This window comes from Mugil cephalus, chromosome 4 (genome assembly GCF_022458985.1).
Source record: "Mugil cephalus isolate CIBA_MC_2020 chromosome 4, CIBA_Mcephalus_1.1, whole genome shotgun sequence".
In the NCBI taxonomy this organism is placed as follows: domain Eukaryota; kingdom Metazoa; phylum Chordata; class Actinopteri; order Mugiliformes; family Mugilidae; genus Mugil; species Mugil cephalus.
Window position 1 is genome coordinate 9,176,777 of NC_061773.1, and position 16,499 is coordinate 9,193,275.

At 41.3% G+C, this 16,499-nt stretch overlaps 1 protein-coding gene across 3 annotated transcripts in view; it reads left to right on the forward strand.

Moving 5' to 3' along the window:
* The first annotated feature begins 256 nt into the window (after nucleotides 1-256).
* arhgap9 (Rho GTPase activating protein 9) overlaps nucleotides 257-16,499 on the forward strand; it is a 43,586-nt gene continuing 27,343 nt past the window's right edge. For all 3 annotated transcript variants that reach the window (XM_047583408.1, XM_047583409.1, XM_047583410.1), the window contains exons 1-5: nucleotides 257-503; nucleotides 9,180-9,255; nucleotides 12,893-13,221; nucleotides 14,231-14,429; nucleotides 14,553-14,950. In XM_047583408.1, the coding sequence (XP_047439364.1) occupies nucleotides 13,003-13,221; nucleotides 14,231-14,429; nucleotides 14,553-14,950 (816 nt within the window). In that variant the 5' untranslated portion in view covers nucleotides 257-503; nucleotides 9,180-9,255; nucleotides 12,893-13,002. The remainder of the gene's footprint in view (nucleotides 504-9,179; nucleotides 9,256-12,892; nucleotides 13,222-14,230; nucleotides 14,430-14,552; nucleotides 14,951-16,499) is intronic.

Here is a 16,499-nt window from a genome sequence, read left to right on the forward strand (position 1 = left end):
AAGTTATCTCTTGGAGGACTACAACTCCCACAAACCTCTACGAAAAGTGCAAATTTGGGGTTTGTTTGTTGTATCTTTTAATACAGTTACACCGGGCGGTATTTATCGCTCACGTTGCACATTATGTGCCGGGCGACGCCGTATAGTTAAACATGTGCATGTCAACGCCGCCATTTGACGAATCTGATTGGTTGTGTGTGAAAATCCGTAGCCAATCATAAAACATCAAACCCACACAGCGCAAGCTATTTTTTTCTGCTGAAAGTGCGACGGAGGTTTGTCATCATGATCTGCGAGGGTAACTCAGTGTCCATGCTTGGCTGTAAATAATTTGCAAAAGTATACCGCGGAGTTACTCTCTGTGCTCGCATTAGGTAAATTATGTGAAGTTATTTTAACCTCGTGAAAAGAAAATCGCAGCAAACTTACCGAGACGCAACTGCTGATCCCCCTCTGCAGTTCACCCCCAAAACACAACTGAACTGTCACCGCGACGCTGCAAGGTGAGTGATGCTCTGTCCCTCACATGCTACGGTTTTGGAATTAGTGCTTGCGTATAAATATTTATGCATGATGTTTTACTGCGTGTTTGTAATGCACACCTCTGGTATTTTAATCAACTGTGGAATTAGACTGTGGAACACATACATACATATAATGGAGTTGTTTTTGTCACATTTGAGTATAATAAAAGTATTTTTAGATTGGATATAGCCTAGACTTTTTTGTTTTTATGATCATCCTATTTACTTCTTACCTCACTATGTTACTATTTATGACAGTTTGTTATGCTTTATTTTGGAAAAAAAAATGCATTTCAAAACAGTTTTAAGTCTTAATTTGGTAGTATCAGTATCTTCTTTTCAGATGTCGTAATGTGACTAAATTTACCTGCCAGTTCATTAGGGACACCAATTAATTGGAATACATTCTAATATAACAATCCTGCACTGCAATCTTAGCTTCACAGAGGTTAAGGTATTTAACATTGATTTAAAATAGCAGTAAGAGTTGTTGATTCAACTGTGTTTTCATTTAGTCAGTGAGGCAGTGATTTGTAGAACCATTGACTTGTTTGTTTTACTGACATTCGTTTCTGTTATTTTGATGACCCCATTTTCACCACTGGGCTGGGCTAACACTTTGGTGTTTAATTCAGTCCAGTTCACCAGCACCACATACTACACCATCCAAAATTATGATACCGTTTAATTCTTTATTCAACATAGCTGAACATTATACCAGTCACCAAAGAGGAATGCATGTTCTTGCAGTGTTGCAGAGTCTTTAAAAAAACACCTAATTTTTGGTCTCAGTACCTGGATGTGTGGGTCTGTGTCTAGCACATTGATGATGAAAACAAAAAACAAGTTGTTACTCATAGCCCACTGCTTCACCTTATCTATTCTGCCACAACCAATGGGTGGCACATGTAGTTTCACAGTTATTAAAATAACGAATGTACTTTTTCCAACGCAATATATATTTTCCACGCCTTGGTGTCAAACCACGCGAAGCCCTTTCTGGGCGCAACTGCTCAAACTCAGCTGGGGCACTGAAAGACGGTGCCACAAAGGGCCAAGCTGTAGACCCAACGTACAGCTGAAGCGTTTTAACCTCGAACCATTTCCTGTGGAAGAGCACTTTCCACTTTTTAGAGTTTCCTGTTCAACTCCTCCCCATATACTATTATGCAGTACATATATTGGTAAAAATACGCACATCTTTTGAAATATTTACAGTTTCCATTTCAAAATATTTTTAAAAATTATTCACCCATGCTGTAAGGATGCAGGCTCCATGACCTCATTAGTGGTCGTCTCCATAAATATCCCCCTGATAGGAAATGCTAACGTCATTGCTTTACATGACATACATTTGGTGCATGCAGAAGTATTTGCATGCTCCTGCAAGCGAGTTAGCCCTTACGTGCTTCACAGGCTTTGAGTATGGACGGGTAAACCACAGGCTGCGTTGAAAACAGTTTCAACTCACGCATTGCATTTTTGCTGTTCCATAAACATTCTTAAGTCCATGCAAAGCAGGAGATTTGCTCCCTTTTTTGCCTGCCTGTGACGACACTAGCTCCAAAGATTATTCTCCCCTCGCAACTTTGCTGATTAAAAGTATTAGGAGGACGGTTACAAGCTGTAATTACTGGTGTGCTCTACATGCTGCTGTTGTCAATGCAGCGTCAGAGAGAGATTGAGAGACTGGAGCATTTCAGATGGTGGCTTGTTGCTGGTCGGATTATTCTGCTGCTCTTGGATATTTGAGCCTACCATGAATGTTGTTTTTTCCCCCTACAGTGTTAAAAGTGTAACTTTTTGCATGTACACTGTGAGTTGTGGTGATGACGTGGCACATCCTGAAGTGCAGCCAGACCAGGAGACAGTCACGTTACACTCATAGCTCCACGTGCAGATGTGTGACTTCTGCTCCCCCAAATCGTCTGAGAGACAGGGATGTTTTTCTTTTTTGATTTGTCATGTGGTTTGAAGGTGTTGTAGTGGTGATAGATGCGTCTCTAAGACAACTGTGTTACTTTACAAACATTCTCGTAAAAGTAAACGGCACCGCTGAGGTGCTCTGTTGGATTATATTAAATAGTTGTATGTATAAAACACATTGACTTTCACATTAGGGAAAACACAGATTTATTCATGAAGCATTCCACTTAGAGGAGGATCTGCTTTTTTTGTTCACTGTCATGGCGCACTGGGACATTTAATGGGACTGAGTCATCATTAATACACCTGTGATTTCTCCGTGTGGCATGTCATTCTTATTTAGAAGATTATAGTCGACCCAGTTAGTTGGTTATTTGATGCACGCAACAGAAATAAATTGAGTCTAATACAAGTCAGCCATAAAACTTTCGATGTATCAAGTTAAACTGAATGTTTAACTGGGTTTGAAAAAATAAAAACTAAGCACAGTTCTTTTAAGCCTGATCACGTACAAAGATGTTTAGCAGCTGTATGTATGAAATCTGTTTATTTTATTTATTTGAAGATTTTTTTTTTTTATAATTTGAGTAATTATTTACTCCTTAAAATGTCAAAAGCATTGTAACAAATGCAGTTGTTCCCAGAGGTCTTCAAACCGTATACACCGATCAGCCACAACATTAGAACCACTGACAGGTGAATTAATTATTTCACTATCTTGTAACAATACAGTGTTCTGCTGGGAAACCTTTGGACCTGCCGTTCATTCATGTTGATGTTGCTTAGACACGTAAGACCCACCTAGACCAGACCAGGCACCCCCACCCCATAGCAATGACAGTCCGTGGTGACAGCATCCATCCCCAGCAGGATGCAGCCTGACACTGACACACACACAAAAGTGGTTTAGGAACAAAGCAAGGTGTTGACCTGGCCTCCAAATTCGGTTGGTCCCAAACTGATCAAATATCTGTGGGATATTATAACATATTTCTTATTACTTAAACAGCAGCATATTCTTGCATATTAAAAACTGAAGTATTTTCTGACGTATTTTATTTAATTAAATTAATGCAACTTTTTAAATATCAACCTATTATTTCTGCTGTAATTAATTATGTTGTAAATTGCACTTATTTCTTTGTCACGAGCAGCCTGTGTCTTTGAATTAGACTAGGTGGCTTTGACCACACCTGCCAGAACAAACAAGGTGTCTTATTTACTCTCTATGCTGCACTGTGTACATTAAGCAGCTTTCTATGTCGTAACTACTCCAAAGCATTTCATTCACATCTGTGCTCTGTTCTTTTAATCCAGTTAATCCTGCTTTTACTTTTGACATCAGTGCAATCACTTTCTGCCTGCTGGTCATGTTATGCATAGGTACAGTACTGCAGACATCATTGGTTAATGCTATTTCATGCACTGTCACAAGATTTAAATTGGACAAAGTCCGCGTTAGAGTGGGAACAATCAGTCCATTGCATGGTAATTGATGGTTAATTGATTGACATGTAGTAAAATACTGCAGCTTCTCAAACATGGTGGTTTCCTTACACTGTAAACTAAACATTTTGAATTCATTTTTAGAACAACAGTGACATCAGACTTAACATAACCAGACCAGAGGTTCCGGTGCATAAACACTTTAACTGATTGCTAATGTTTGATGCATCCTAATGCTTATTTTAATTTGTGTAATGTTCCGTCACCGAGCACACAACCCTTTTAACCCTGTGAATGCATGTCACCTGTGTCTGTGTGTGTCTCTTCTCTATACCATTTGCCCTGGGAGGTTTGCCTGCTCTTTCTTGTGCCCCAGCAGTATCGCGCTCACTTCAGCTGCACATAGCTGAAAGTGGGTCTTCGACTCGCCTGATAGCTTTTGACAGCTCACTCTCATCCCCGGTGGATCAATGGAGCTCAGCGCTCTTCATTAGAAACATCAATGTACCACACATTCCCACAGGCTCAGCAACAACCCACCAGCCCAGGCAGGGAGGGAAGGCTTTTTTTTTATTCTTAAAAAAAAAAAATCTTTCTTCACTTACATGTGATATTTACATTCCCCTGGATGGAAGCGTTAAAGGAATATGGTAAATGAAGAATTGTGTGCAAAGCAGGTCACACGCAATCTTCAACAGAGGAAAAACACATTTGTTTATTTTGTTCAATAAATAATTTGAACGTATCTTATTTTTCTTTGATATCAGTACACAGCAAAACTGATTTTTATTGTGTTTTTGTGGATACCTATATCAATCCTAAATTGGACTTTAACAAAGAAATAAATCAGCCTCTCTACTTCTACAGTGTAGTTTTAGCTTAAAGACACACATGAAGAACAAAATAATACTTTTTTTCTTCCTGCTAAAACAATTCGTCACGAGTTATTCAATTATTCAAAAGGCATTCAGTAACAGAAAAATAAAAGCCAAATATCACGCTCCTGGTTTCTCAGCGTTCTCTAGTGTTTCTATATCCCTGGAAATGAAGGTGGCCTGACTCAGTTCTCATCAGAGAATGAGTTTGGTAACACGGCATTTGAATTTCATTATGTAGTGTGATTCAACTGATACAGAGAAGAAGAAAAAAAAATCTGAAAGCAACTGGATCAACTTCAGCTCCTCTGTGCTCTGATAATGTGGTTGGATCACTACATCGCCGTCACTCTTCTGTCAGTCACTGTGAAGTTAAGCAATGTGATTGGCCAAGTAGATCTATACCGCAGCACAGTCCCCACAGAGCATCTTAGGGTTGCTGCAATTTCTTTACTGTTTTTTTCACACTCAATTCACGCAATTCATTTGTTGCCTTATTAATGAGTCTGTGATTGTCTTTGAAACCAAATTCATGCCAATTAATTGCCTTAAAAACATCATTTTCCCTCAGCCAAAGTAAAATCATAAGATGAGATCAACATTTTGTGCTGTTTCTCGTGCGTAAGCTGCTTATTGAAATAATAAGAGGCTTTTTCATAAGCTTATTCCTCTACTACTTTGTTTCCTTTTAAACTAGAAGAATACCAAAGTGTGTTTTCACCTTCAATTTTTTTCCCCCCCTGTAAAACATGGATAAGCTAATTAAAAAATGTGATGCTTGAATTCATTCTTTCAGGAGTTTAAAATGCCCCCTCGGCATTTCTGTGCTACTTTGCCTCGCTGGCAAACCCTGGTCTGTCTGCTTGTTGTTTGTATTCAAATAGGGGAGCTTGATTATTATACAAGCGAGCCCTCTGAAGAAGTTTGCTATGCGTCGATGCAGGCTGCAGGGTTCATTGTAAACACAAGTGTTGCGTCAGCGGCGCTTGAAATGATGGCATCACACATATGAAGTGTTGTTATGTGCAACAAGACAAAAAATAACACGTACTGGAGCCACTGGAGATGGCAGTTGGTCGCAGAGGTTGTTGTCATGATGACAGTAGGGAGTCGGAGCCAATGGCTGCTTTGCTGTCATCATGTGCTTTTCGATTGGTTCTCTGGCAATTTACTCAGCTAATCACTGAAAGAATCCAGCCCACCTGTTTAGCCCCTTGCACACACACACAAACACACACATATCTACACACATATTCAGCTGCCAGCCGTCACACTGGGAAACGCAGTGTGTGTTTCAGTGTCTCTCTCTGGTCTGATCATCAATAATGCATGGCTCTGGGAGGATGAAAGGCTGTTTTGGCTCCAGGCATGTGTCTCATATGGAGAGAAAGACATCAGTGCTGGTAGTTCTAACTGTACATCTATAGACTAAGTGAATGCTCCTCCGCGTGGCTTTCCTCCGTAGGACTGTTCATCACGCTGCGAGAGGTCTGATTTCAGGCTAAATATGTAAATTATTTTATTAACTAAAGTCAGAAAAGAGATTTTTAGTTGTCTGACTTGAGAGTCTAAATGAAGACGTGTGAAGGAGAAATGCAATTTTTGATGTGTCTTTTGGTGCAGCAGCAGTTACGTTGCCAATAGTACTTAAGTAAATGTAAGAGTTAAATTTTAGCTGTCATTATGTATCAGTTGAGTCATTAAGACATCAAGTTTTAAATGTTGCTTTACTATTTCTTTCAGATTAGTTTAGAGAGGATTATGTAATATATTGGTTGGCATTTTTATCATATGTTACAGCCACTGACTACATATGAAAAGTGCCAAATCCTCCATTATATCACATTTTGGTGTCTTGAAGCCCAGCGTGGTGGCTCCGGAGGTGGCCATCATGACAGTGCCTGACTCTACTTAAGTTGTTGCTGATTTGAAAATGAGCAAAAAGGCGAAGCTAAGACGAGCAAGTGACACCCAGAGCGATCGCACTAAGTGTTTACTCACAGTGGCCACACCCTGATGCATACTTGCTTACACCAGACTGTTACATAGGACTGACACAAAAGCTTAAATGTTGCTTAACTCCATGGCAGACAGGAAGCAATCTATTGCGTCTCAAAACAGCCACACACTTAATTATCCACAACCTTAAGCCGTGAGAGAGTTTTAATAGGCTGGTTATATAAAAGTTCATCGTGTTCAGTTGAACATGGAAATTATCTATATTCAGCTCTATGTATCAGTCTGTAAACATATTCATTTCTCTTGTAAAATTGGGCATTTTAACATGCATTGACTTGCTTTTGGAGCCATCCTCAAGCGGCCATCAGAGAAACTGCACTTTTCGACGTCATTTTGTAGACTGCTAGGTTACAACCTATTGCCCATAATGTACGATGTGATGCAAGATTTCACCTCACGAGTCTTACCTGACTATTCAGTAAAGTTTAACTGCTGTCATACGGTGATCATGCACAAGCCCCGTCCCTCGTGCCATTCTGAAAAACTTAGATACGAGCAGCTGTTTGCCTGACACAGTTATTAAATCATGTAAAATGAATCACGTTTTAACTTTTGTTCTGGCAATTAACGTCAGAACGCCGGGTCTCTCGCGCAGAAACTATTTTTTAAATGTGTTTTCCTGCGACGCCTTCGGATGTAGACATTCGTGTGTAAATACAGTACGGTGTGCGTGCGTATCGAGTGTGTGTTTGCCATGTGGACACGTGGGAGTGCACGCAACAACCCTTTGAAGTTCCTCATTCACTCTACACTCCTCTTGCCCATGTCTCAGCTCTCTTTGAACACCATGTAGCCATGATTATTAAAGCCGCCCTCTTCCCACTTCAAACATATGGAATGAATGTGGATATGATATGATGGCAAACTCTCCACCAACACCCTGCGCTCTGCTCCGGTCCTGCCATGCGTTGAACTTTGATAGGTCCAGAGATCTTAAATAATCTCTGTTGGAGCTAAACCCGCCATTCACTTGTTTGTCTTCGAGTGGAGGTTGGACCTACTTCCAGTAGGTATTGCATAGATTATCTAGAGCTACGAGGGAAATTTCAATATTAATATTTTTCTTGACATCAGCTCATGGGTGCTCTGCTTGTTTAATCCCATCGATTTTAATTTGCATTCAATGTTTCTTTCTGTCCTGGCCTTCACCCTCAGGACGTCACGGAAATGTTATCTTCGGGTGGCTTTGCATGCATGCCTTAAATCACAAACCACAGTATATGGGGCTCATTGTTTATAGTGCCCTTGAACACGCCAGCGACAAAAGCTGCTTGCAGCTCTAGGTGACAATACTATTTATAAAGTGATGTCATGGCTTCCATGCACGGTAGAATTGTGTCTTGCTCATCACATTCCCTAACAACTACCTCAATCTGTGTAGATTGAGGTAGTTGTGTGTACTATTTGGCTCTAGATAGCTCCTTTAATTGTGAACTCGTTCAAGTGGGAAAATGTTTGTGTGCTCGCTTTTGATATGGAAACTCAGAAACTTCAACAAACACGGAAGATTTGCTGTTCGTTTAAGCACAGAAATTAAAATATTTGCATGTTCTGTATTTTTCAATGATGGACAAGGAATAAATGGACTGGCTTAATTTATAATCAATTAATTAAGATTTTGTTTGAGTAAAAACTATACCAGACACTCAATCTTAATATTTACGTTAAAAAAAAAAAAACTGTCTGGGAGAACTTTTAACCAGCAGATGTTGAATGTGATGTGATAATTAGACTTTATTGATCCACAGTGGAAATTGCTTGGACACAGTAGCACAGAGAAATATATCTAAACATGTGTGAATGCTTTGGAAAATGATCAGCTACACACGCAAAACCACCAACAGGGCTTATAATACCTAAAGTACTTAACTCAGTCAAAGCAGTCAGACTAAACCTGTGATGGTTTGTCTAAATAAAAATGTCCTCTCACAGCCAACAGCTGTGGGGTGGCTTGTGGTGTGACCGGCCAAGTTCAGATCAATAGTTCAATCAATCATGTGGTCTGCTGCCTGCTTTTGTTTGGTCAGCACACAGGACCCGTTTGTCTCTCTTCATAGTTTGCAGTCCCAGATATAATTTATTTGCATGAATGGGTAGCAGCCAGCTGATGCTCTCTGTGTCCCTGCCACGCCCTCTGTTTTCATCCATTGGGCGTAATGCTGGCTAAATGAGGGAAGGTAGGGTCAGCAGGGGTTCAGTCAGTAGAGGCTGGATAATTTGGCTGCACAGGATTAACTGTTTGTGCGTTCGTGAATGAGAAGCAGCAGCTGTATTTCACTCTCTGCAGGACGGAGCTGCCTAACTTGTGTCAGTTTTAGTGGTTTTCTGCCACACCTTAGCACATGCTTAACATAACCTCCTTTTTTTCCCCCCTCTACATGTGCTTAAGGCTCATCGGACGTTGGTGTCAGACTACAGACTGAACTGGTGACCGTGTTGACATAGATACACTCTTCAAGTCAATGGTGAGTGGCTCTGATTCTCTCTTGCATGCATGCACAAATTGTATACTTTCCATTTCTTCAGCTCAGTCTGCACACAGAATCTGAGTTGGAGTGCAAGCATCCCGCTTCACTTATTTCTTCCCTCCATGTTTTGTCCTCCGTCTCTTTATTTAGTGTTTGTTGATACCACGTCACGAGCCATGTGGCTTCGCTCTCTGGCACAAACTGCCGCTGCCTCTCAGCGGCCGTGACAGAGTGCCCATGTCTGTCTCTGACACCATATGGCCTTCTCTGTATGTTGGCGTGTGTGACGCCAGTGCCCCGACCTGCAAATAGAAACGCAGTCTGGCCTCATTTTCCCTTTTTAGATCGTCATTTGTATCGTCACCGAGAAATTTAGGTTGCGCCACTCGCGGTAACATTACACCGGCCTAATCAAAGTTGTAATGAGCGTTTCCATTTTTATTTCGTTAAAAACCTCAGTTTACGTCTCTGGCGTGAATCAGACACAACAACTATGATTAAAGCTGTGAGTCATGGGATAATGAAGGCCTACACAACTTGGCTTATCCTGTCTCCCCCTCACCCTTTGGGAGCTTTGTGCCCAAAGCCACAATAATACAAAAGGGACTTTAACCCAGCTTTAACAGCCTAATTTGCTTACAGCATTTTAATACCTCCTCTGCTAGTGTGGAAGGTTTGCGCCTGTGACATCCTGTTTCTTACTGCACAAATGTTCAGTTAGGTAAAGCCTCTCGCTTCTTTTTATCTGCCGGTTGTTTTGAGCAGCAGAGAAAGACAGGAAAAGGCATACAGGTGTGCAGTGGCATCATTAAAGCACTTCCTGTGTGTGCATGGAGAATGATTAGCTTTGCTGTACGCTTTGGTTTTTCTTTAAACCCGGGCCATGTTGTAAATGTTGCCTGCGCATTTCAATGGTAAGTTAAAGCTAGGCGCAAAACTAGGCTCAGTTGTCGTAGCAATTGATGCTGCTCGCATTGTTTGATGTATTGACGGGCCAACTGGTGCAGCTAATAGATTCTATTGGCTGATGGAATTGGAAAATATAACGTAACTACAAAAGACACAGGAAAAACAAATGCTGAGATAGAGAGGATATGACTGGTGGTTGAACCTTAGAGTGTCTAGGTTTCCTGTTTGCTCGCTCATCTCCTGTCGTGACTGTGTCTCTGTCCCTCCACTGTTTAAGGGTTTAAAAGCTGAAAAAAAGAAAGAAAGAAAAAAATTAGCAGCTTATTGTTTTTAATTTTTCCAGAATACCATTTCAGAAATCTTATACTCTTCTACTCTCAGATGTTGTCTACTTTACATAAGCGTGAAGAACGTTTTGCATAAATAAAATGTAGTACGTTGCAACTCGCAGCTGCATTATATACAGCTTTGTCCTGATATACACGCACACATGCAGCATGCATGAATGCAGAGGAAGCTCCTGGAAGATGTAATCAGTCCTGTGACTCAAATAACTTTACATTTATTTTTTTTTTTTTTAAATAAAAAAAATCTACTGAGAACCAGCTTGAAACATTTTGACATTTATTCACAGGAATGTGTACTGTTCACATCTCTCTAATCATTTAATCGTTTAGAATAAGCCAAATCTTGTGATATTTTTTTTCAACTACAACCACACAGACTAAGACTATGTAATAAAAATAACATTATAAAAAAAAAACACATAGTGTATATTACAGAAATGAGAAGTTGAATTCATAAGCACTGAAACGCACTTTTTCTCAGCTCAAGCATTCATCAGATTTGTTACCTTACTTGGTCTGTTACCTTACTCGGACCTGTAGCATATGTTCGCTGTTAGCAAACATTAGCTGCAGGCTAGTTTTTGATCAGTTCCCCAACTAACTCATCACCTAAGACCACAGTAGTCATCACTCATGCATGAGATGAATCTTCATAGCTCAAATTAGACTATTTTCTGCACTCTGTATGCCCTTTTATTATTTAGTTCCTGTATCTTTAGAATATTGAATAAAGGGACACATATTGACTTTTTTGTCACTCACACAAACTAGTTGGATAGAACTCACTTGTGGCTCCACCAGCTGTTTCATATATATTAATGTGTTGCAGCTACTCCTACAGCCTAAACCACTATCTGTTTTTGTCCTGTGAGAAAGGGGCTTTCTTTAGTTACTCTATTCATAATGTATGTTTGGTCTTTATTTCGTTACATTGTGGTGAAGTGCCTCGTAAAGGCTCCTGCGATGCTTGCAGTGAGTGTCTTGCTAGCGTTAGCCGGCCATCCGCGCAGGGAGTGCTCCTGCCCATATGCTGGTACAGAGGGGTTTTACTGTAATTCTCTGCAGTCGTGGGGGTTACAGATTCATTCCCGTGCTTTAATAACAGTGGGATTATCAAGGTTCAGTCAGCTATCCCTTCCCCTTCATTACATCAGCTCACAGCTTCATCCAGCTTCATCCATTCCTCTACTGGTCAGGTTTTTCTTATTTTCCCATCTAGTCCTTACTACCTGTTCCTGTCGCACTGTTTGGCTTTAAGACTTCTCTTCTTTCTCTACCTAAGAGAGGTTAGGTCTGATTGTTGCTCAGTACTTTGGGATGCCCCCCCCCCTTTTAGTGTGTGTTGTGTCATTGTGACAGTGAGTGCATGCACTGCGTGAGGCTGCATTTCTATTTGTCTGGCAGAAAGTTAGATGTTCTCTTATGTAAGTGCATCTTGGCTGGGTAAAGCAAGGGTTTAGCTTGGGGATGCTGGCTCAGGTGGAGAGATGGAGACGGATGCTATTTTGGGTGTGCTGCGCTCCTTACATCCTCCGAGCGCACGAGTTATCCACTCACATGGATCTCTTAGTTCTAACGGGATGAAAGGACAATAGAAAAAGCGGTGTGCTGCGGTGGTGTGAAAATATCTGCACTTCATGCCATGTCTGTCAAGTGTACTAAAATTGGAATGGGGGGGGGACAAAAAATCATTTAATTGCATGGTGACAGTGATGTTGTCAGTAGCAGTGAGTTACCTCGGGTGGCAGAACATTTAACACCAACTCTTTTGTTATTAATCAGTTAATCAGTTGTAAGAAAGATCTCCCAGGCAATTAGTACAAAGGCAAAGCCTGAGACATAAATAAAGAAGATATAACACGTTAAGATGTAGCAGTAATCAGGTTTACCTTTGGAGAGACCCAGGCTTCATGTTTCCTCCTCTTTTGTTAAGCTAAGATAACAAGATGCTCGCTATAGGACATCATTCATGTTGGTTCATAGTGTCAGAAAATGCATACAGGTCAATGTGAGGTCCTCATATCTGTGCTTTATGTAAACAACAATCCAAAAGCGTTCTTCTTTTAATTATTCAGAAGAGTCCTCTCATGTTTGAGGAGTTGGAGTCACCATCTTTAGCATTTTTACACTGAAAAATGAAAAGTGATTTTAAAAACAATGACTGTGCTGCGTAAAATGTTCTCATTGCTCTTTAAATGCTGATGGTCTTCCCCAGATTAACACAGACTGCTGCTTTTTAATATAAAATGATTAAAATTATTTTGAACCGTTACAGCACAGGTTGACGTTTTTACATTGTTCTCTCACAGCTCTGATAATCTCTCTCTCTATCTCTCTCTCTCTCTCCCTCCCCTTCTCTCTCTCCGTCCCTGTTTCAGAGCATGGCGCTGGCCTGGCTCCAGTCTCACCTGCCCCGCGCTATCCCAACCCCTGTCACACATCAGCGCACTCCCAGCAAATCGTGCTGAACAGGACTGCGTGGAGAGCCATGCTGTCTGGTACGTGGCGGCGCTCCGTGGGCCACCAGCAGCCTGCTGCAGCGCCCGTGGTCAGCTCCAAGATGACGGTGTGCGGGGTACCCAGTGGCACGGTGGTCCTCGAGGCCCAGTATGACTACAACTACCGTGGTGCAGATGGACGGCAGGTTTGCATAAGAGAGGGTGAACGGTTTGTTCTCCTGAAGAAGACCAATGCTGACTGGTGGCAGGTGAGAAAGCCTTTCTTCATTCGTTTCCCCTGGTACCAGTGGAATTATGAATATTAGAAATAAAGGGATATAGCGTTCATAATGTTCTGTAGGTTTCTGGGAGTTGAAGGATGGCGTAATTTTCTGTATGTTTAGTATCAGCTAACTCATAAAAATAACAAATATCTGATACTCGCAGAAGATTATACTTTGTATCATAAAGAATTTCATCTTTGCAAAAGTAATTTTAAAGCTCATTTGATGAAATTGTATTTTTGTTATTTTTATTTGGAGCAACACATTTAACTTGCTAGTGAGTATTTACATAGTAAACAGTATCTTGGATGTACAACTACCTGAAATTAAACCGCAGTTCTCAAGTTCCTCAAAATGGAGGAACCCTGTCATTCAGTGCAGTGCCATGATGCTTTTTTTCTAAACTGACAATGTAGGTCAGTGGCGCAGAGTAATACCCTATATTAGGCTGTGGCTGCACAGAAATACTTGCAATTAGGTTGAAATTAATTGTCGGTTCCTGACCTTTTTATGGGATTTTTTAACTGAACTGTCCTTTATCTACTTTAGAAGCATCTTAATCAGTTTTGTGGCCGCCCAATAAGTGCGCTACCACTTAGTATTAAACAATATGGAAGAAATCATGTGTGCGCAAATCTTGCACCGTTGTTTTTAATGGCCTAAAACACCCAAAGATATAATAAGACATATAGTGATAGCTTATAGTGTGAGCTTACTATGGCAAAATGACGACTGACAGACTGACTGTCAACCATTATCAAACTACTATTAGTCACTGACACTTAAAATCTTGTGTAGAAAAAAAGGAAACTTGAGAAGAGAAGTTGTGGGTTGTCTAATTGCGTCTGCCTGGATGTCACAAGAACTCTAGCGTTGTGTATTTCCGTACTGGCTTCAGCTCTCAGCTCTGTTTGCTGCCGATCGGTCGGACAAAGTGGATTTACGTGGGGAAGAAACGGCGAAAGCGCATTGAAATCTGTTTGTTCTGCGACAGGTGCGGAGGATTGGAGCGGCCAGCAAAGCAAAGCCATTGTACGTTCCTGCCACATATGTGACGGAGGTACCTATTGCACCAATGCCCTCGCCACAGCGCATGGTCATGTCTTCCTCGCTGAACTCCAACCTCAGGTTACTCCCACGGGCATCACTCTCTCCCACCTCGACAGGGACTAATTATAACGGACAGCACCAAGGTAATGTGCAAGAGTGAGGAAGACAGTAAAAGTAAAGGGCTAAGAACGTCTGTGGTTTGGGCTGTGGTTGGTCTGTGGTAAAAGAGCCAACGACGAACTAATTTTCAAATCTTCCTCGTGCAGTGAACAAACCTATCTATCGCTCCATGGAAAACCTCAGTTCCAACAGTGCCTTCCGGGGGCTGGGCAACAACAACAACAGCACGGTTGGAGGCCACTTCCCCACCCTGCCCCTCTCTGGATTCACCTTTACCCCCAACTCTCCCACCTCCCCGTCAGGCCACCTCATGGTTCCAGGTTCCCCCGAATCCTTGACCGGACAAAACCCGCCACAGAACCCCAGGGTGGTCCCCATGATCACTCGGAGCCAGAGCTCCAGCAACCTGCCAGAAAATGTGACGGAGAACCCGTACGATGAGGTGGGCGGTGGCTGCGGCAGTCGCGTCATCCACAGGGTCCCCAAGAAGTCCAGCAGCCAGGGGGACGTGGTGGGGACTTCACGCAAGAACAACCATCTGCAGGTAGGGAGACATGAAACTCACACAGATGTTACTGTTACTTACACGTCCGGTTCAGCTTTTTGGAATGACATTAACCAAACATTCATGCTTTTGAAAGTAATTAGTATGAAGCTGTGAAGGTGAATTGTGGAAAATGGGTCAAACAAATCCCTCGCACGCAGCTGACGTTGAAGGAAGTGTGGGATTAGATTAATTTTGACTTCATTTCATTGGCAAAAAAATCTCTAATCTCATGGATTTACAGGTCAAACCCCCAAAACTGCAATAACCCAGCTGGTGGGGTTTTCACTAACGCTGTGAGTAGGCAGGTTAAATTTATATAAACCAGGTACAAAAATATAGGTTAATGTTGCCACTGTTTGTGTTTAGATGCACTGTGCAAGTCTTTGCTTAATCCCAATTAATCTGTTTTTCTGACTCACTATTTAACTTTACACTATTTATACTTTATTCTGCTCATTTATTACCTTTAACTTAGTTTTAACTTCTTTTTAACTTCTTTGTAAGTCATTCCAGCATTTATCTGGAATGAATATGTGTATTGTAGTTAAATTATGCACTGTGAGCAAAGGTGACGAAATCAGTAAAACAAGTCTAAGTCTAGACAACATTTCCAGGTCGCAAAGAAAAGCAGGAATGTCTGTAAACAAAAGAAATTACAAAGCCTACTATGACTTATTTGAATTCCACGAAATGATTGAGTTCAGCCATAGCGACAGAAGTTGTGTTTGATTTACGTCAGTGCTTGACCTTAATAATCCTCCTAGAGCAGCAATCAAGCTAGCATTGTCGTGACGCCACTGCTTCGCTGTATTACATCAGCAGGGATTACACAAGGCGTTGCTGGTGAGAGGAATACTCAAGGTTATCCTTCCGTCAGCTGAGGGAAACTCCCATAGCCGAGTGTCTGACCTGTCTCTCTAGATGGACTTTAGTGTCTCCACTAAACCGTGCATGCAGAAGTGACTGCAGACTTTGAATAGGTGTGTCAGTAGAAATGACAGTGCTGGTTTTCTACCTTATCTCTCTCCCTCTCTGTTTGTCTCTTTCTGCCATTGTGTCAGTTCCTATCGCTCTCTGAAGACCCTCTTTATTCGAGCCTTTAATACCAGTAAGCAGGATTATTGCAGCCACATTCAGGTCATAACTCTCTGTTTTTTAATCCAGAACACGCTCTCTGAGCATACATTTCTGCCAGCCCTTTTTGTAAGTGTTGCCACACTCATGATGAATTTCAATTAAATGTAATCTTAGTCCTCCAGGGGAAAAATAGTTTGTATTTGAAGAAATAAAAAGGACTGTGTGTATTTTTTTCAAATGTGTTTTTGGCTACACTGTTGGATACTGCATGGCCACGGGCACATGGACACCAGAACGTTAGGTGTCCATGTGTATGAGTGATTTTCATTTTTCTCTTACTGTCTCGGATGGTGACTGAACAGTAAGGTGTAGCTTGGTCAGACTGATTTGTGGTAAAGTTAGGGGTCAGCCCACGTCACCAGTTTATTCATTTTTATTTTAATATATTTCTGACTGTGTTCACAGGAGC